The following is a 19341-nucleotide window of genomic DNA, read 5'->3' as shown; positions in this document are numbered from 1 at the left end:
TAGATATATAAGCATGAAAAATTTTGGAAGACATTTTGCTAAAAAACTGTGTTAATTTCCCTTATGTAAGAAGACTTTTTGGGACACCCTGTATAAATGGTGAAAAGTCAGTCATTCTTTAATCAAAATTTTAATAAAAATTTTATTATGTAACTATTAGAAAATTGCCGTGCTATAAGAGGAATAAATAATGAGCTTTTATTGGTCACATTACAGCACCGTGAAATTCTTTTCTTCGCATAACACAGCATGCCAGGAAGTTGGGGTCAGAGTGCAGGGTCAACCATGATATGGTGGCCCTGGAGCAGAGAGAGTTAAGGGCCTTGCACAAGAGCCCAACAGTGGCAGATTGGCAGTGCCGGGGCTTCCGATCAGTAACCCAAAACCTGGCAGTGCTAGGGCTTGAACCCCTGACCATCTGAACAGTAACCCAGCGCCTTAACCGCTAAGCCCAGACACAACCCGTCTGTGTTGATTATTTTCCTGTCACATTTATAACTTAGTTCTCAGTATTTATGTGTATATAATGCTGTAGTAATAAGTGTAGTGGTAGTATACATTTCAGCACCGTAATATAGTTTCCAGAGAAACAGGCTGCTTCTGACAATTATCCTATTAGTTGTGAAAGCAAAGGGCTTTATGTACATGAAATAGTTGGCCTTAGCGATTATCTTTATATGCCTAGGTGCACATTACAAACCTATTACACTGGCTCCAACCATCTGAGCACTAACAAAGTGTGGGAAAAGTGACAGAAACATTTCAGCAGTGTTCTGAGGTCAGCGCAAGAGCTGTGACATCTCTAGCACCGGAAACAGGAAACAGCAGGCGGCTTTGTAACTGAGATCAAGAAGACCACACACACACACACACACACCTCACATGCTGTGAACAACGTGTTTCAACATCCGCGTCAAGACTTGCACTGATACCGTTCTCATGTGTGCAGAAAAGCATTAGCGTATAACATGAGGTAAAAGAAAAGCATCATCTACGTATAAAGCCCTAGCTCAGCACATACACAAACACACACACACACGATTCAAATACACAGCTCTTGTGTCCAGTCCTGCATCTTTTCTGATCACACGGTACTCTGTTGCCATAGAAACCACACATCATGCATCTCCCAGGCAAGATGGAGACAGGAGACAAAGAAAGGGAGAGAGATAGAACCGACAGACAAAAAGAAAAGACAGACAGAGGAAGAGAAAGTAAAGTCAAAGGAAGAGTTGGCGGACAAAGAATGAAAAATTTGAGTATAGAGGAAGAGAAGACGGCAGAGAGAGAGAGAGAGAGAGAAAGAGAGATTGTGAGATACAGATAGTGAGAGCCCAAAAATCTGTGAAGCGCAATTTAAAACTGATTTAATAAAAAATATTTCGACAGCGAAATGGCCATGATCATTTATACCCAGAACAAAAATATCTTATTCAGTACAACAGCTAGCAGCATAGTTACACACTCTGGAGCTTGCATGATGTACGATGTAGGATAGTTAGATGATGTTCAGAGATGGCCGGTCGTGATGTGATATATGGGAGGGCTAAAATATCTCATATCTACCAACAGTCCAAAAATGAAACTATTAGATCTGGGCAATGCAGTATATATCACGATATCATAGCTGCATTTGTGCTTCCTAGATTTCAAGTCAGCAACACCCTAATCAGTTCATGTCCTGTTTCAAACCCTTTCATTCACACTAAAAAAAACCTTACCGGACTGTTGTGTTCTTTTACGTACTCCTTTTGAATCATTTTTACTTTGATTGGACAATGTGTGTATCTACTTTCAGTTTCTCCTTCATAGGCATTTTGCAAACAGACTAAATGACAGATGATTGAGAGGTTGATAGAGTAAACAATCCACCTCGTTCGCATTAATTACACCCACAAAATCTAATTCACACGCTGCTGTTGATGCGTTACAGATGTGGCTGGAAAAATATCAGCCCAAACAGAGATCAAATCCTGACCAGGTTTCACTCTGCATCATCACTGGATACAACTGCAGTCTGGGCTTGAAAGAAATCAGCCCAAGCCTTGCTTCTGCATGCCATTCCGTGACACGGGTTGCGCTGCTGGTGATGCAATCTCATAGCACACTCACACTGTGTCATCTCGTTCTAACACCAAGGCAACTTTTACAACAGTGCTGTTGAATTCTCAATTCTGATTGATTGGAAGGTGTTGAGTAGGATGGGGTTGATATGTCTATGACATTTCTATGATGTATCACACTATACAAGTTTGTCAACAAACTGGCAGTAAGAGAGCAGTGTTGCATTTAAGTATGAGCATTATAAAACTACTGCTGCGTCCCAATTCACCTACTATCCATCCTAAATACTATCCGAGATGAGAATTAGTGTGTCCCAAATTGCAGTATGTTGAAACGAGTACCCCACGGGTACCCGGATGGTCTACTATTTCCTGTAGATTTTCGAAGGGTGGATCCATGGACCCTGTTTCAGCTAATACTGACCACAACTCCTTGCGTGAGGGAGGAGTTTTGTGGCGGTTTCCTTCATCGAATTCAACCTGCAAACATGGCGGATGAGTTTAACTTCAGGGACGTATTTAAGTGTGAGGACTGATATGCTAAGCACTAAATCTAAACGTAAATAAAACTAAGTTAAAGGAACGGTAAAATAAATGATATATTATAAATTATATAAGAAATAACGAATGAAGAAAAGCTCAAACGCAATGAGGAGACTGTTTATGGTGACAGTGTGCGTAACTAGGCAACGACGCTCTCTTCCGTTACGTGACGTGTTAGTATGTCCCAGTAGTTGCATACTCTTTTACTACACACTCAAAAGTACGTAGTTTTTCTTCACAAAAAGAGTACGTAGTTTTAGTGCACAGTATAAACGGGCGAATTGGGACGCAGCGAATGAGTGCGATGATGAAGACATGTAGAAATTATAACATTTTATGAATTTTAAGCATCCAGAATAAAATTAGTTTGTAATTGTGATATACTTGATCATGACATCGATACTATATCGTCATATTGCCAGCCCTAGTGCTGAGTGATGCTTATACAATTTAAGCCTCACAATACACAACTGTTCAGGTTTTGTTATTTAACCAAGGAAAATGTCTCATCGTTGACGAGTTGCTTTGGTGAGGACTGTAATAATAATGTTTTTTCAACGTTTACGGAAGAAGACCGTAAGTCATATGGTTCCTTTCTGACTCTGAAGTCTGAAGGTCTCGGCATGTCTGCGCACATGCACAAGGAGGTATCCAGGTGTTTCTCACCACCCCTGGCCGTACGGAGGGGTGAAATACCACGCAAATGCTTCAGGAATGACATCAGAGTGGTGACAAATAGATTCAGCGAGACAGCTAGAGAGAGCAAGACAAAGAGAGGGAGAGCGTGAGAACGGAGTTAAGTGTTTCATACTAGGTTTAACATGAAGGCTTTCCTATGAATATAATTACAGCAACGTTTCACATTTTTAAAGGATATGTTAAATGAAAATGGAATACCATAGTAAGCAAGATGAAAAGCATGAGGGTTACAAAGTTTTATCACTACACTTTCATCAGCAGTTTCGCTCCTGCCTGTCTGCCCCTCTGATCTTGGTAAAGGGCCTTAAAGAGATTACAGGTTTTTACTTCTCCTACAGAGTGTTTATGGTGGGATTCTAGTTCAATGCTTGGCTTTTGTTCTCTGAAATCAGATCCAGTACCAACTTAAGCTGGTCTTATCATGATGACTGGTTACCAGAAGTGATAGTATACGTTCATACAGTATTACAAGCTTCTTTGCCCAATTCAGTCTTTTGCTCAGATCAGATCTATCTTGACGGTTCACATTTGTAACCGCAAGTGACCCCTATTTGATAGATTTCTTGGGCAATTGCTTCACTAAACTACACGGTTTCAGTAGGTTCCGTCTAGTTTTGCTTGAATCAATTCTCCAAATATCAAGTAAATAACTAATTTCCCCCATCATTACACTGAATATAATTAATGCTGTTGTTGAAACTAGATGATGATAACAACAGAGATACACTACATGGCCAAACATTTGTGGACAACTGACCATCTCAGCCATGTGTGTGTCTTCCCCGAACTGTTGCCCCAATGTTGGAAACACACAATTAGAATGTATAGAATGGCTTTATATGCTGTACTGTAGCATTACAGTTTCTCTTCACTGGAACTAAGACGCCCAAATTATGTTCCAGCAGGACAATGCTTCTGTGCACAAAGCGAGGCCCATGAAGACATGGTTTGCCAAGGCTGGAGTGGAAGAACTCTGGAGTGTTCTGCACAGAGCCCTGACCTCAACACCGTTAGGATGAACAGGAACGCCAATTGCACCTCAGGCCTCCTCAACTGACCTCACTAATGCTCTTGTGGCCGAATAAGCAATTCCCCACAGCCACGCTCCAAAAGCCAATGGAAAGCCTTCCCAGAAGAGTGGAGGTTATTATAAAAGTGAAGGGGGACTAAATCTTGAATGGAATGTTCAGCTTTGGTGAAATTCGGTGGGCCTGTTAATTGTTAATTGTTAATTGGTTAAACTAGACATCTCTAGTATTGGGTGGATTCACTAGAGCAACAGCCACCGTCGCATCTCCATAGTGCTTTACCTTGCATTTACACAAGCGTCAGCATTAGTTGAAGATTATTCATCGACGCAACACCAAAAAATTCAACTCAGACTATAAATAGCGTTAAAGTAAATGTTTGAGTTGTTGTTCAAGGTGCTAGCAAGTTCTATTTCAAGAGGTTTGTCCCTGGATACTGAGAAGTCTCTTAGTTTGTTTAAATCACATTCTTTTTTCTTTTTTTTTTTTGGCTGCTATGGTGAGAAACAAGATTATCCAATCAGGATCATGCATATTCCCCCATTTCTGTTTGAAGACGAATCGAGTCGACAGCCTATGAAGTACTGGAGATTTACTGCAGGAAGAGAGAACAAGAAAATTAGATCTGGTTTTTATAAGATAAGATGTCAAATCTTTTTCTAGCATGCTATTTTATTCCGTTTTCAATAGAACTGGCATCAAGGTTTTTTACTTCCTACCTATTAATGTTAATAACTTGGCGGAATTGTTTGACGGTAATTTGTTCCTTAAATAATTCAATTGTGAATACTATCGCCTCTTCTACTTAAGCACGAATGCGGTGCACGTTTACAGCTGACGTGGGGATTTCATCGAACATCTCCCCTGAAATGAATTCCTGGCTACACCACTGTGTGCTGTTCACTTCCATCAATAATTCAGTCCATCAATAATTATAATCAAAGCATTGCTGTAATTAAGGTTCTGAGTTAGTGATCCCTGGACTATCTTCTCTCAACTGTAAGCCCGCTTTGAATAAAAGCGTCTGACAAATGAATAAATATACGTGCTTTTAAATACCCCATATGGTCAGGGGAGAATAGTTGGATGCTGAAGTTCGCAGTACTTAAATAGTGTTTACACAAGAGTTTTTAGTGCCCTACTGACAAATGTCTCACACACACACAAAGAGAAACACAAATATGGCCAGACAGTGAGCAGCAGCTCACAGATTACTGTATGCAAAATAATCAAATACTTTCTCAGATTAGTACATAAAAGTCCACTGTTACTCTCTCTCTCTGTCTTTCTCTCTCTCTCTCTCTCTCTCTCTCTCTCTCTCTCTCTCTCTCTCTAAGGTTCCCAGTGATATCTATCATTTAAAATAGTAATGAGTAACCTTTACGTTGCAATGTAAGAATGAGTGCGCGCACACACCCACACCCACACCCCTAAAACAACATACAGTGAATATTAACCCAAACATTTTGTTGACACAAAGGCCTGTCATGACCTTTCACACATTAAAGACAAAATGCCTATACACACATGGCCAGGGATCATATTTTAGAATACAATGTAATTTCACTGACTTTCTTATTGTTAATGATTATTTTGTATGATACTATAGAATAAGTGTTTTTGATAGAATAGAATAAGAATTTTTGATTTGGGCAAATGTGTACCATTACGTATAATAATTAGCAGCGTATATTAATCTTCATGGCCAAACGTTACTCAACCCATTTTGCTATTTAGTATAGATGATGGTTTAGTCAACTGAAAACGTTTTGTATTTTTGTAACTCAAAAATATATAAGGCCTGCATATATTCTGATTTTGATATACTCTGCTATTTTGGATTTTATTTTGATGATGATTTATGCATATATATAAATTTTTTCAGTTGGGAGTTTTTGACATTACCGTTGATTTACACATAAATTTGGTGAAGCTCAACAAGGTGCGACCATTAAGGTAGATCTGAGTTCTCATCATTTATACTTGTTTTAATGCTATTGACTGAGTCAAGAATTTAGATTAAGAACCCTTTAATGTGACTGGCATATGTTTAAATTTCATAAAGTGCAAGTAACCCATTAAATGAGGCTTAAGGATAATAAGTAACTATTCACTAAATATTAACTACCGTAGCGATAAAAATAGTAGCTGATAGTTGCCTACTCTGCCATCATGCCACTGGAAATAATAATACAATTGCAAACCCCCTGGCTGTATGCCATGGAAATCACAGATTTTAAAAACAAATGTTTCAATTTTGATTCATCGTACACTCTTCACAAAGATATATATACAGTACGCACGGGTGACACATTCACACATACTCTCACACACACACAGGAAGCTGAAAAGGTCCTACCTTTGAGTACTGTCTACGGAGGCTGAAGCGCTGCACCATACTGTCCGAACACAGAGTGGTCTCGTAGCATACACACACACACACACACACACACACACACACACACAATCTCGCTCTCTCTCTTAGCAGACCTCGTAGTCTGATCCAGATGTGCACTCTGCTACTACATATTGCTGAGTGTACAAAAGACTACAGAAGAGAGAGAGAGAGAGAGAGAGAGAGAGAGCGATAAAGAGAGCGTGCGAGAGAGAGAGAAAGAGAGATGCACTCTGCTATCCTTCTTACTACTCGTGTCTACTTTTAATTCTCCCTCCCTCTTTTAAACACACACACACACACACACACACACTCACAAAGCTGTCTCATGCTTCCTGACTGTAAGTTGAGCGATGTTGCTAGGGGGTGAGACGGATGGAGAGGGGGAGGCATTGCAAGTGTGTTTCTTCCCCAGCGAGAGAGAGCGAGACAGACAGAGAGAAGAGAAAAGGGGAGGGGACGTTTTTTAGGGAATAATAGAGTGAAATGGGTGCGGTTTCCTCGATAAATGATAAATGATAAGTCATAGAGACCTGGACACACACACACACACAGAGACGTAACATAGGAAGAAAAGGCCATGTGTGTATTTTCAAAACGTCTAAACGCCTTTAGGTTTCTGTGGCAACTGATTAAATGACCTCATTGACCTTCAGCTGCATCAGGGCTGTCCATGGAACTGTCTCACTCTCTTTCTCACTCTCTCTCTCTCTCTCTCTCTCTCACACACACACACAACCACACACAAAAATGCAGACCTCCAAAAGTCAAGCTGTACCACCTCATCATACATATTGTTCTGTATTTAAACGCCATGAGCCATGATTGTGTGTGTGTGTGTGTGTGTGTGTGTGTGCGCGCGCACGCATCTGTCTAGTGCTCTGTAGTCATTAAATTGATTTAAAAGCTCCCTCTAGTGGCTGTGCTATATCATAACTCTTACTTTGCTCCCTCTGCCTACTCAAAATAGTTAAACAAGCTTTTCAGACACATGAAAACTCACATTTAAAAGACATAAAACAGAAACCATGACACATTATTCTTCTGTCACGTGACATGCTTGAATTTTTAAATATGAGATCAGGAGTTACACCCAATTCCCCCTGTTGATCTTGGTCTTCAAACAACTATTAGGTTTCTCCAATTTGACTGACTGACTCTTTGCAGATAATACTGAAGTCCCCTGTATTACACTGCAGTAATATTTTTGAGCACACTTTAATATTTTAATGCCATGTTTTAATTTATAATTTACCTTCTCTGCCTCCTCAGTTAACTGGCAACTTGGTCCTGAGGGCATGTGTATATGACTACGGGGTGTGTCATCCTGTAAAACAGCATCATGGGTTGCATGACAGCGGCTCAGAGACCTTCTCCTCAGAGGTAATCTTGCCGTGTTCCTGCCCACTCTGGATCAGCTCTTCAGGCTGGTGGCAGCCCTCATGTTGATTTGTAGGGCTTTGCCATGTTCACAAATCACAACTGCAGAGGGGACAGGACCAGTGCACATGCGGAAATCAGAAATGAGGTCAGGGGTCAGGAATGTGCAATGGTCACATTTAAGTTCTTCGCGAAAAGGAACAAAGCAATCTGCAGAGGATTGGTCTCAAGGCCAGGCCCCAACACTCCTATCCCAACAGCATTGTCAGTGATTTTTAAACAGAACTTGTTGAAGTTGAGGTGACATCCTGAACCCTGAGCCTGAAACTCTTGACACTGGCTCAACAGAAAACAAGCTTCTCTTTGTTAAGACAGAAATGTCAAGGTTACTACAAGCATCAGTCATAACAGCAAGGAAATACACTCCTCATGCAGATTAGCAATTAAGAACCATATTGGCTCTCCTAAATTCATGCATCATGCATGTCAGTCTGAAAGGCATGCTTGTCTATCACAGAGGAAAACCAAGGGAGTACAGCCACTACAAGATGGAGATTACCAGAACTTTGTGCATTTAGAGAGTAGAATATATTGAGTTGTATAAGCAAAAATCTGCTACAATGACTAACAAATGTTCATGTGAGAACTTTTAAGGTCATATTACCAAATAAAATAGGAGGCTGATCAATAAATTGGGAGGTTGATCAATAAATTGGGGGACTGGTAAATAAAATGGAAAACTGGTCAATATAGTGGGAGATTGATCAAGCAGTTGTGTGACTGGTCAATAAAGTGGGACACTGATCAGTAAATTGGGTGACTGGTCAATAAATTGGGTGACCGATCAATAAATTGGGAGACTGGTCAATCTAGTGGGAGACTGGTCAATAAAATTGGGAGAGCGGTCAATAAAATGGGGGACTGATCAATAACATGAAGACTGATCAGCTCAGTTTGAAAATTATAATAAATAAAAAAATTTTTTAAAATAACTTTAATACTATCACAACAGCATATATAAGTGCTAATAAGCAAATAAATGCAAGTCTATGGTGGACAATTACATTCAGGAAGTATAACATTAGCAAGATAGCTAATCCATCAGCTCCTGCTTAGTCTTCTAGCTCCACTGGTTAGTAAGTAAAATGCCAAAAACTGAATGTAGGTCTGCACTATTCTTTTGTTCTACATAAATCCTGGCTGTAGCGTATGTTAAGAATTTTTCAGTAAAACAATAGGATGTTTTCTACAGTTCTATACATGCATTATAAATGAATAGGAAAATCTCTCCTGAATAAAAACTGCAGTGTTTTTCATTTTCTTACAGACTTCTGTGTTGAACAACGGTTAAGTATAGTTAGTGCTTTCATACGCACACAAACTCCAAGCCAGTCATGCATCAGTTAGAAAATAAAAGCAAAAAGAAAAGAGATAGAATAAATGTGAGGGACAGACACTTACCATCAGATCAATACAGATGGATGTTCCTCAGAGCCAGCTAAAGTAGCTTGAAGGCACAGAATGAGAGAATTCAATTAAATACAAAGAGACAAAAAAAGATTATTTTAAAAAAGTGAAAATAAAGTTTTGCAATTGCTCAAATAATCTGATGGTGTATAGCTATGACTATATACACCAATTAGACAATCTGAAATAATTATACATTATTTATTATTATTATTATTATTATTATTATTATTATTATTATTAATAGTAGTAGTAGTAGTAGTAGTAGTATATCACTTTCTCCAACCATACAGATTGTTAAAAGTTTTGTCATTAATGCAATAATCAGTTTCTGTAATATAAAGTTATACAATTGTTATAGCCTGTTATAGCCTATTGTTATGTGCATGGTTCCAAATCCTGACAATCAGATAAGCCCTTTTTTCACCAAACTGTATTCTGTATAGTTTGTAGTTCTGTCCCATGGCCAGGCTTGAACTTTGATTCTATAATAAACAATATAATGTCTTTTGCAGAGATTTCAGATTTGAGACTATAGTAACCAAAAACCTCAACGCTAGCCTGAACATGAAACTGTTAAAAGATGTAACACTCAGCTACTTAAGGGTTGTGTAGCTGGCAGACATGACAGGTCACCTCACTGTGGCTCAATGATCAAAAATATCATTTTCTTAAAGCAGACCTTCTCACTTAGTCAGATAACTTAAGCTAAATGATTTCACTTTTGCCTGAACACACCTAATTTACCTCATGAAGGACTAAATGCAAGTGAAATGAAAAGGAATAAGAATTTGCAGCATATCGTCAGTTTAGCTCACACCTGACCTAATTAAGCTACTCGCTACACACACTACTTTAAGTTACAAAGAAAAGTCCAGACTATTGTCAATTAGAGTTGACAAGAGGCCAATTAAGATCCATACCAGACAAACTGAACATTTATCAAGTAGACTAAATCTTAGAAATCTAAAGCTTGGGATAAATACATAGGGAGAGTAGGGGGTTAGAGGAGCCAGAGACATGAGACAAAATGTGAGAAAAGCACACAATATCTTAGAATGATGCATAAAGATATACTGGAGTCAGTGGTGTTAGCCTGTGTCGCCTTTAGCAAATTCCCGAATGGAGACTATGTATTAAATATGACATTCCCACAAAATGTTAAGTTGTGGGATCAAGTTAGACGATTCACAGCCAGGAGTTTGATATAATAATTCATGACCACAAGATACTTAGTTTGTGGCCTGGAATTATTAACTTATGGCCTCAATACATTATGTCGTGGACATGTTATTTCTATTAAGAAATAACCATCATGTTACCTCAGCAGCTCTGCAAAGATGCCTCCTTCAAAACACTTTATATTTAAATACAAGTTTTGAGATTGAGTCCAAGAGCCATTGACATAATTTTTCTTAGGTTTTCTTACCTAAATAACAGAGATTGAGACCACCAAACATTTACAAGAGGGGTATGGCCAAGAGTCACAGCTCCTCAGCTATGATAAACACTCATAACAGAGGGCAAATTACACTTCCCCTGTGAAAAGCCCAATGGCAGTTCTCTAGGAGATTAAATGCTGTAGTCTTGAACGCAGGCAAAACAGAAAGAGGAGTTTAAACTGACTGACAGACGGATTGACAGGCAATAACAATGTCAGGATCGTACTGATATAATTATACAGCCCTAAGTATCAGTTGAGCCTGAGTATCCTCTCAGTGACTGGGTCGAGTCTCTGCAAGCTTGTGCGGTCAAATTATGCGTCATTGACAACATGCAGGCGTGTTGAGGACATACATTAAGACAAGTTGTGTCCTGTGTTCGGCTGCATGATCTGGTGTTGTTGTGTCAGCCATACATGCGTTTGACGTGCGTCAACAGCATATACATGTATAACGTTACTGAACTGGGTCAGGAAATGCGTCAAATCAGAATCGATACCAGTGGAGTTTCAGTTTCAGGCCAGTGTGAGCTCTGATACTGATATTGTATTGGATCACTAATAAATCACTAATAAATATATAATTAGAGAGAGAGAGAGAGAGAGAGAGAGAGAGAGAGAGAGAGAGCTCCATGGACAGCCCTGATGCAGCTGAAGGTCAATGAGGTCGATTTTGCAAACAGTCCATTGTAAAAGGTGAATTATTTAAAGCAACTTGTTAATATAGAAGACTTATCTTCCTCAACCCATGCTGCTTAACTAGAGGTTGAAAATGATTTGGGGTTTTCTCGACTGCCTGCTCAGAAGCCAAACACTCTTTTGGCTGACACAGAGCAAACAATATCGCTTTCTGAGGACTCAAGGAAATAGCTCCCTAGTTACTTCGGGATTATTGGATAACAACGATCAGAAAATAACAATATATTTTTGCGAACTGGAATTGAATTTGAACAATGTACATTATTGATTACAACAACGACCGCTGGTTAAACAGTCCCTCTCTCATCACCGCTCGCATTCACACACTTCTCTGCTGGTACACAATTGCGGGACAGAAGAAAGGATCATTTTTCATGTCTGTGCATTTGTAATTATTATTGTCTAATACTGTGTATTTGTGTAGCCTATATGTTGTTTATGTATATATGTGTCTAAAACATACATACATACACACACACACACACACACACCTCACTGACAGTAACCAGTGACAGGTCTGGTTGTGCTCATGACACAGAGAGGAAACAGCAGGTGTTTGTGTGTGTGTGTGTGCGTGTGTGTACCAGCAGTGGCTCCTGACGTTAGATTTGGTGGGGATGGACGACATTAATAAAGACGTAGCGTCAAACAAAATTAATTCAAGAGGCAATCACGCTCATGCTATAGAATACTATGTAAGAGTAACCCTGTAAGAGGAAGTTAAGCGTCGACAAAGCAAACAGTCATCCAGTGCACAATCTAGCAGCTTGTTTTGAGCAGTTTTAGATGCACCTTTGTTGAACCTTAGAAACGCTAATATCACTAACTTGGGTTGCCAGCTTTCAATCAAAATTTCTAGCTCAACTGCATCTCAAAAACCACACACCAGGCCAGAATTTAGGCCAAAAAAGTCTAGCATTGGAAAAGGGAGACTTCCTCAGCCTATGTGTGGGGAAACAAGGTCACCGTGGCACACACACATTTCTGATGTATAGTACTTTTCCCCTCTATAATCCCACTTTCCTTCTCCCAATATTTGCAATATATCTTGTTCATGTACATCATGTACAATGTACATCACAGATTGCATTTACACTTTACTTTTGTTTTGTGAAAATGTATTATTATATGGTTCACTGTTTCAAATAGCTGAATTTGCCACTGTCCGCTGCTCCACCACCGAGCATGGGGCAGCGTGATTCAGGTCCTAGTGGTCGTGTAATTTTTAAAAATTACCGCAGATTTTCCACAGATTTGGGCCATGTGACATGGTGCATTTATTCGAAGCGCTCTTCGGTTCACATGCATTGAATATGAGTACAGCTAAAAGCTCTCAATTACCAGCAAACATCAACGTGAAAAAAAGCAACTGTGATTTCACCAATTCAAGTAGTTTTCCAAAAAAATTAATTAAAAAAATCACAAAAGACTCTGCAAGTCGCATCACAGATTTAGAAAAAAAGCCGCAGCAAAATCAAGTATTTCTGTCTGCAACAATCACAAAAAAAATCTTCGAAATCCTGTACGGACTGTCTATTAGCACTGCTTCCAGTTCCCATTTTTGTCAACTAGGTGCAATAATAACTCTGTGGACCAAAATAAGGCAGAGTGATCACAACCCATTGATGGCACAACATATAGAAAGGCGAGTAAATCAGTGAAACATTGGCTTATATCTGTCAAATTGCAACATTTTATTTTGTTGGTCACTCACAAGGGGTAATTAGTATTAGAATTAAATTATAAATGTTTGGAGGACTTTATGAAGATTAACATTTATTGAATGGCTCGTATACACCATGTGGGGTGTTCCCAGGAACGCTGTGGTTGGTTAGTATCTACCAAAAGTGTTCTAAGGAAGTACAACCATGCCCTATCACATAATCTGCCCTGCCACACTGCAAAAATTGTTCAGGAATGGTTTGAGGAACATGACAAAAGCTGTGAACGAATATCCGTACTACCCTACTAAAGAGTAGGTGAAAAGCAGTACGCCAAAGGAGTAGTATGTCCGAATTCTCCGTATTCGCAAAACAATAGGCGAAAAATTCCTGGATGACCTACTGCTTCCGCTGAGATTCTGCAGTATGGAACCAACAGACACTGTGCTATCCCATAATGCAGTGGGACTGGTGGGGTGGATGTAATTTGTCCGGATTGTATTCATACTACACACATATACTGATCAATACGTACTGTATCAACGGCCGAGCAGCAGGTACTGAATCGAATGCAGTAGGTACTGTCACAGTATGTGATTTTGGACACACGTAAAGACTTAGCCACTAAATTCCCCAGATCTCAATCCGATCGAGCATCTGTGGGATGTGCTGGACAAACAAGTCGGATCCACGGAAGCTCAACCTCGCAACTTACAGGATTTAAAGGATCTGCTGCTAACGTCTTGGTGCCAGATACCACAGCATACCTTCAGAGGACTTGTCCTCCAAAGAGTCCATGCCTCGAGGGGTCAGAGCTGTTCTGGCGGCACAAGGGGGACCTACACAATATTAGGCAGGTGGTTTTAATGTTATGGCTGATCAGTATATATGGTAAGGATCTGCTTGAATGGATGAGCCACCACTGGTGTGTACCTGTGATGACTGAGCAAACTGTGAAAGGTGGGCTGAAGTTGTCTAACAGACAATAGCCCTTCTCAAAAAGCACTGATTTCAATATTGGCACACCCATGCGCACATGCATACACACACACACACACACACACACACACACACACACACACACACACACACATGTCTGCTCTCATACAGGCGCACACAGAGCCCTGTCAAAGGTGAATCGGTACAAGCCCAGAGAACAAAAAGTCTTTCTGGAAATTACTGTGCTCCATCTCTCTCTCGCTTTCTCACTCACACACACACACACACACACACACACACACACACACAGTGTGATGCAGCAGACATTCAGTAAAGTTCACTGCCCCGAAGTACCATTGTTGCATTGTCTCTGCTAAGCTGTCTCACATCAATGGACACACTGTGGTGATACCTCTGTGGGAAGAGGTCCAGCACATTGTGCGTGTGTGTGTGTATCAGTGTGTCGGTGTGTGTGTACAGTATGTGGATGTGTACACTAGAGAAGGGTAGCGTCTGGTACATTTACTGAATGCACTTCTATTGTGTGTGTGTGTGTGTGTGTGTGTGTGTGTGTGTGCGTGCAAAAAACTCCTGAACCACTCACACATTTTTTCAGAGATACTGGACGTATAATGAGTTTAGGACAGCGATCCACTCCACAGTTGCTCACAGTAACACAGTAACTGATCCGACGTTAAAACACAGGGATTCTTTTTCCCCTCATGAAATTACTTTATTTTCCTTTATATTTCAATTAATTATCTAATTTTTCACAGATTTGCTCTTTTGGTGCCACTTTCCTGACAAGCATAAAAATATTGTACATATTGTACAAAACATGTCTTCTAAGTTCTTGATATGATTTTTTAAAAATAATTTTTTGCCATATTGTCCACTGTAGTACAGTATAATAGCAAAATATATAAGGAATGAAAGATAACAGGTATAGTTATAAAAGATGCCCTGCTATAAGAATATATAGAATATACAGTATATACTGTAGAATGTAGAATATATATAAGAATATAATTAACAAGTGGATTATTTTCCAATAACAGCACGTCCCATAGTGTTTTATTTCTCTTATACCACAGCAATTTGCCATCGATTACAATTTTATTTACTAAAGCGCACCTAATTTTGTCCCTAATTTGTTTTAAAGTTCCCATACAATAGATTTACATGCATCCAAGGTCAAAAAACACTTTAACGTGCTCATAATTTAAATTGCAGCATTACCTTTTTTCCCCCAGTGTCAAAAGTGAAGTGATCCATTCTAAAGGATTCATTCTAAACTCCTCCTTTCAGAGAGCATACTCAACTCTGATTGGTCAGATGTCCCAGTCTGTTGTGATTGGTCTACCTGTCAGCTTGTTTCAAAAAGGAAACACCCCACTACAATATTGAGTTTCAGCTCTGTCTGCAGCCTATGAAGACCAGAGGTGGGGCTTTTTGTTACAAACTGTACAGGAAGTAAGTCAGGAATCACTAACGACTCGTTTCAGCTGTTCAGAATCGGTTCCTTCTTTTGGGAGTCAATAACTCCGTTTATCGTGTGCTTTGATTTTTGAAACTTTGCAGACTTTTTACATTCACAAACAGCTACATAACACACTACATGAAAGGTAATATTTAAAAAACCATAATAGGTGCACTTTAATGAAAACACATGATGTTTTGTAACCAGTCATGGTTACATTTAATGCTGTGAAATGTCTGCAAGGCAAGTTAGTTACGGGTACCATTTACATTACAGCAGCTGTAAACAGCTGTTCCCTCACCAGCCTCTCTTTTTATCTCTCTTGAATTTAATGAGACAAAAAAAAGCAATATTTTAATCCATTTAATATTCTTAGATTTTATGAAGCGTCTACTATAGAAGTCTCTGTGAACGAGCAGCTACTATACTATAGACAATAATATATACGAACGAGAACATTTCAGTGAATTTCAGCTACATTAACCAACACCTTCTGACCAGTCAGATTTGAGAATTCAGCAGTACCGTGGTATAATCATGTTTAACACAATAAAGGTTCATTATGAGCTAGTTTAATCATAGCTTATTTATTCAACATGTCCATTTGACTGGAAAAGACAACATGACTGGACGTCTGTGCCTGAATTCTCTGGCACACACTGACTCAGCTCACCCTGCGCGTACACTTGCGTGTGCTCATGACCTATTTAAATAACTAGTATTGCTTCAGCACACATGGCAATCTGATCCTCCATGACTGACTCATCTCGAAAACAGCTGCTCTGGGATCAGTTCTTTCCAAAAAGTATTCACTATGGCTGAAATGCCTGGCCTGTACCAGCACACCAGATATGTGGAGAACACACATGCACGTACACCACGACGGAAATGAGGAAAGGTAACACGTTGACGAGATCTTGACCTAAAATCGTTCAGGAGATGACTTTGAGCACAGTGCTTCACATGGCTTAGGTTTGTCCAAACAGGATGCAGATCAAAATAAACTTTTAGGTTCAAACGATTTGCTATTCGAGATGTAATGGAAATGCATTACATCTATAAAAACCTTAGAAATAAATAAATAAATCACATAATCACACTAATTAATATATATACATATATATTATATATATATATATATATATATATATATATATATATATATATATATATATATAGTGTGTGATTATGATTTATTTATGAGATTTATTTTGTTTGTGTTTGTGCTAAACTTCACAATCTATCTTTCTTCCTTTTTCCCCCCTTTTCCTTCCATACACTCTTGTCTCACATAAATAAATCACAAAATAATTCACATAGCTAAATAAATAAAATCACATAAATATATTTATTCATATAGCTTGGGCTAAACTTCATCCTCTATCTTCTCTCTCTCTCTCTCTATCTCTCTTTTCTTTTTTCTTCTCCTTCCCTACAAGTGAAGTCATTTGGGTAATAATATGAGATAGGAGCTCAACGCCTGTTCTGACACTATCCTGAACATACCTGATGCAAAACCTAGAAACTTCTATGCAATATCGATTCTAGTAATTGCTAAAGATTCTCAAGAATGCAGTAGTGCACTAACATGCATTTCATTCACATGCCCGGTACTGACAGCTGACAGCTGTTGGACATACCGATCAAAACAAGCAGTGAAGAATCAGTTAGAAAAGCATATACTCACATGCGCGCGCTTGGGTTCCTCTGGTAAAGTGCACACACATATATATATATATATATTTAAATCTCTGCTCAGGACAATCAGGACGCGCGCGCGCGTTCCGAAAGGCGCACGCGCTCTAGCTGAAACATTGCCATTTAACATTTCCCCACCCAACATGGGTGATGGTTTTCGAAAGCACTTAGCACTTAGGGTTTAGATACAGCTTGTTTTCTTTGTTTTTCATTCTGTCCTATATGTATGCAAACTTTTGCACACAGGTGTAAACTAAACATGACTATAAAAGTCATGTTAAAGTTCATGCATCACTATTAAAACCACAGACTGCTACCACAATGTCATAAATCCCAACCAAGAGATAAACCATCTGAATTTACATTAAGATAATCAGCTCATATACAGTAGGAAACATTAAATACCATGCACTGTTCCAAACGACTACACGCCATGACAAAAACAATACAAGTGTACACAGTACAAGTGTGCACAGAAGAAGTATAGAAATGTGTTAAAGTCTTACTGAAAGCTTCAAACTCATCGGCTCGCTTCATTTCGTCATTTTAAAGCAAAAAACACAGTGAACGGAACATCTCGGATTTTAACAGCATTTCCGAAGTCCATCAAGAGGACACACATACACACATACACACACACACACACACACACACACACCTAACTACGAGAGACAGTGGGACAGACAAGGGCTATTCACGAGCAAACAAAATACATCGTTTGTTTCCTGAAAGCAAACGCACGCGCGAGCAGATAAAGTAGCTTTGTTTTGTTTCCCGTTTGCTCTCTCTCTCTGTCTCACTCTCTCTCTTTCTCTCTCTCTCTCACACACTCTCTCTCTCACACACTCACACACACACACACACATACACATACACATACACGTAACATTATACTAAGCCTGACTGAACAAAAAAAACTTCAGAAGTATATGTGTATTTCACATGTAGTACACTTAGCTAGAAAAGTTAGGCTAGTTTGCTGCAACATTTAGCCTACTCTTTACTGTAACGAATTCTTCAATCCATCTACTAACTGGAAGCAGGCGCCTCTATGGCCGGTAGATGGCGGTACTTACTGATTACTAAGAGCTTTTGCGCGCAAACTGAAAGTTTATCGCGTTAACGCGCTAAATAAATGGTCTCTTGAGTCAGGGCTTTAACCTAGTTTATATGTAATATAGTGCAAGGCAGAATGAAAACACATGAATTCATAATTGCGGATTTTCTAATATGCATCATTTTATTGACTATTTTGCTTGACAGTTATCTCTCTTTCAGGGTGGCCCAGTGAGTAGGGTGAGCATACGTCCTCTTTTTCCTCTTTTTCCCCGGTCGTGTCATCTTTTTCGGACCTAAAAAAAAGTGCCGGGATTTCTAAATTTGCGAAAATGTCCAGGATTCGGGTTTAGTTTCGTTGTGATGTGTTTATGGTCTAATACTGCATTATGTGTGTGCAGATTTGCATTGCTTTAACCTCTCTCTGTAGCATTCTCGCACACCCACTGGTCGATTATAAAAGGCTTGCAGCAACTATTGGCCAAATTCGATTCAATTCAATTTTATTCGTATAGCGCTTTTAACAATGGGCATTGTCTCAAAGCAGCTTTACAGAAACATATAAACACAGGATACAGATTTTAAGTGTGCGAATTTATCCCTAATGAGCAAGCCGGTGGCGATGGTGGCAAGGAAAAACTCCCTAAGATGATATGAGGACGAAACCTTGAGAGGACTCAGAAGGGAACCCATCTTCATCTGGGTAACAATGGATAGTGTGAAAGTAAAGGGAAGTTCATTATGGTTTTTATATGAAGTCTGTTTTATTGAACTAATCCACTGTTCACTGAA

General features: G+C 39.2%; 1 protein-coding gene across 2 annotated transcripts in view; it reads right to left on the bottom strand.

Moving 5' to 3' along the window:
• tmcc1a (transmembrane and coiled-coil domain family 1a) overlaps positions 1-18313 on the bottom strand; it is a 48645-nt gene extending 30332 nt beyond the window's left edge. The window contains exons 1-3 of one of the 2 annotated variants that reach the window (XM_053624600.1): positions 18000-18313; positions 9570-9615; positions 7984-8210 (exon numbers count right to left, since the gene is read on the bottom strand). In XM_053624600.1, coding sequence (XP_053480575.1) covers positions 7984-8028 — 45 coding nt within the window. In that variant the 5' untranslated portion in view covers positions 8029-8210; positions 9570-9615; positions 18000-18313. Of the gene's footprint in view, positions 1-6692; positions 6963-7983; positions 8211-9569; positions 9616-17999 lie in introns of those variants that run through there. The other variant, XM_053624602.1, reaches the window with a different exon arrangement.
• Between the last annotated feature and the right edge of the window lie 1028 nt (positions 18314-19341).

Source organism: Ictalurus furcatus, chromosome 5, assembly GCF_023375685.1.
Source record: "Ictalurus furcatus strain D&B chromosome 5, Billie_1.0, whole genome shotgun sequence".
Classification (NCBI taxonomy): Eukaryota; Metazoa; Chordata; class Actinopteri; order Siluriformes; family Ictaluridae; genus Ictalurus; species Ictalurus furcatus.
The sequence above is the reverse complement of the archived record's forward strand: the minus strand, read 5'-3'. Positions and strand labels throughout refer to the sequence as shown.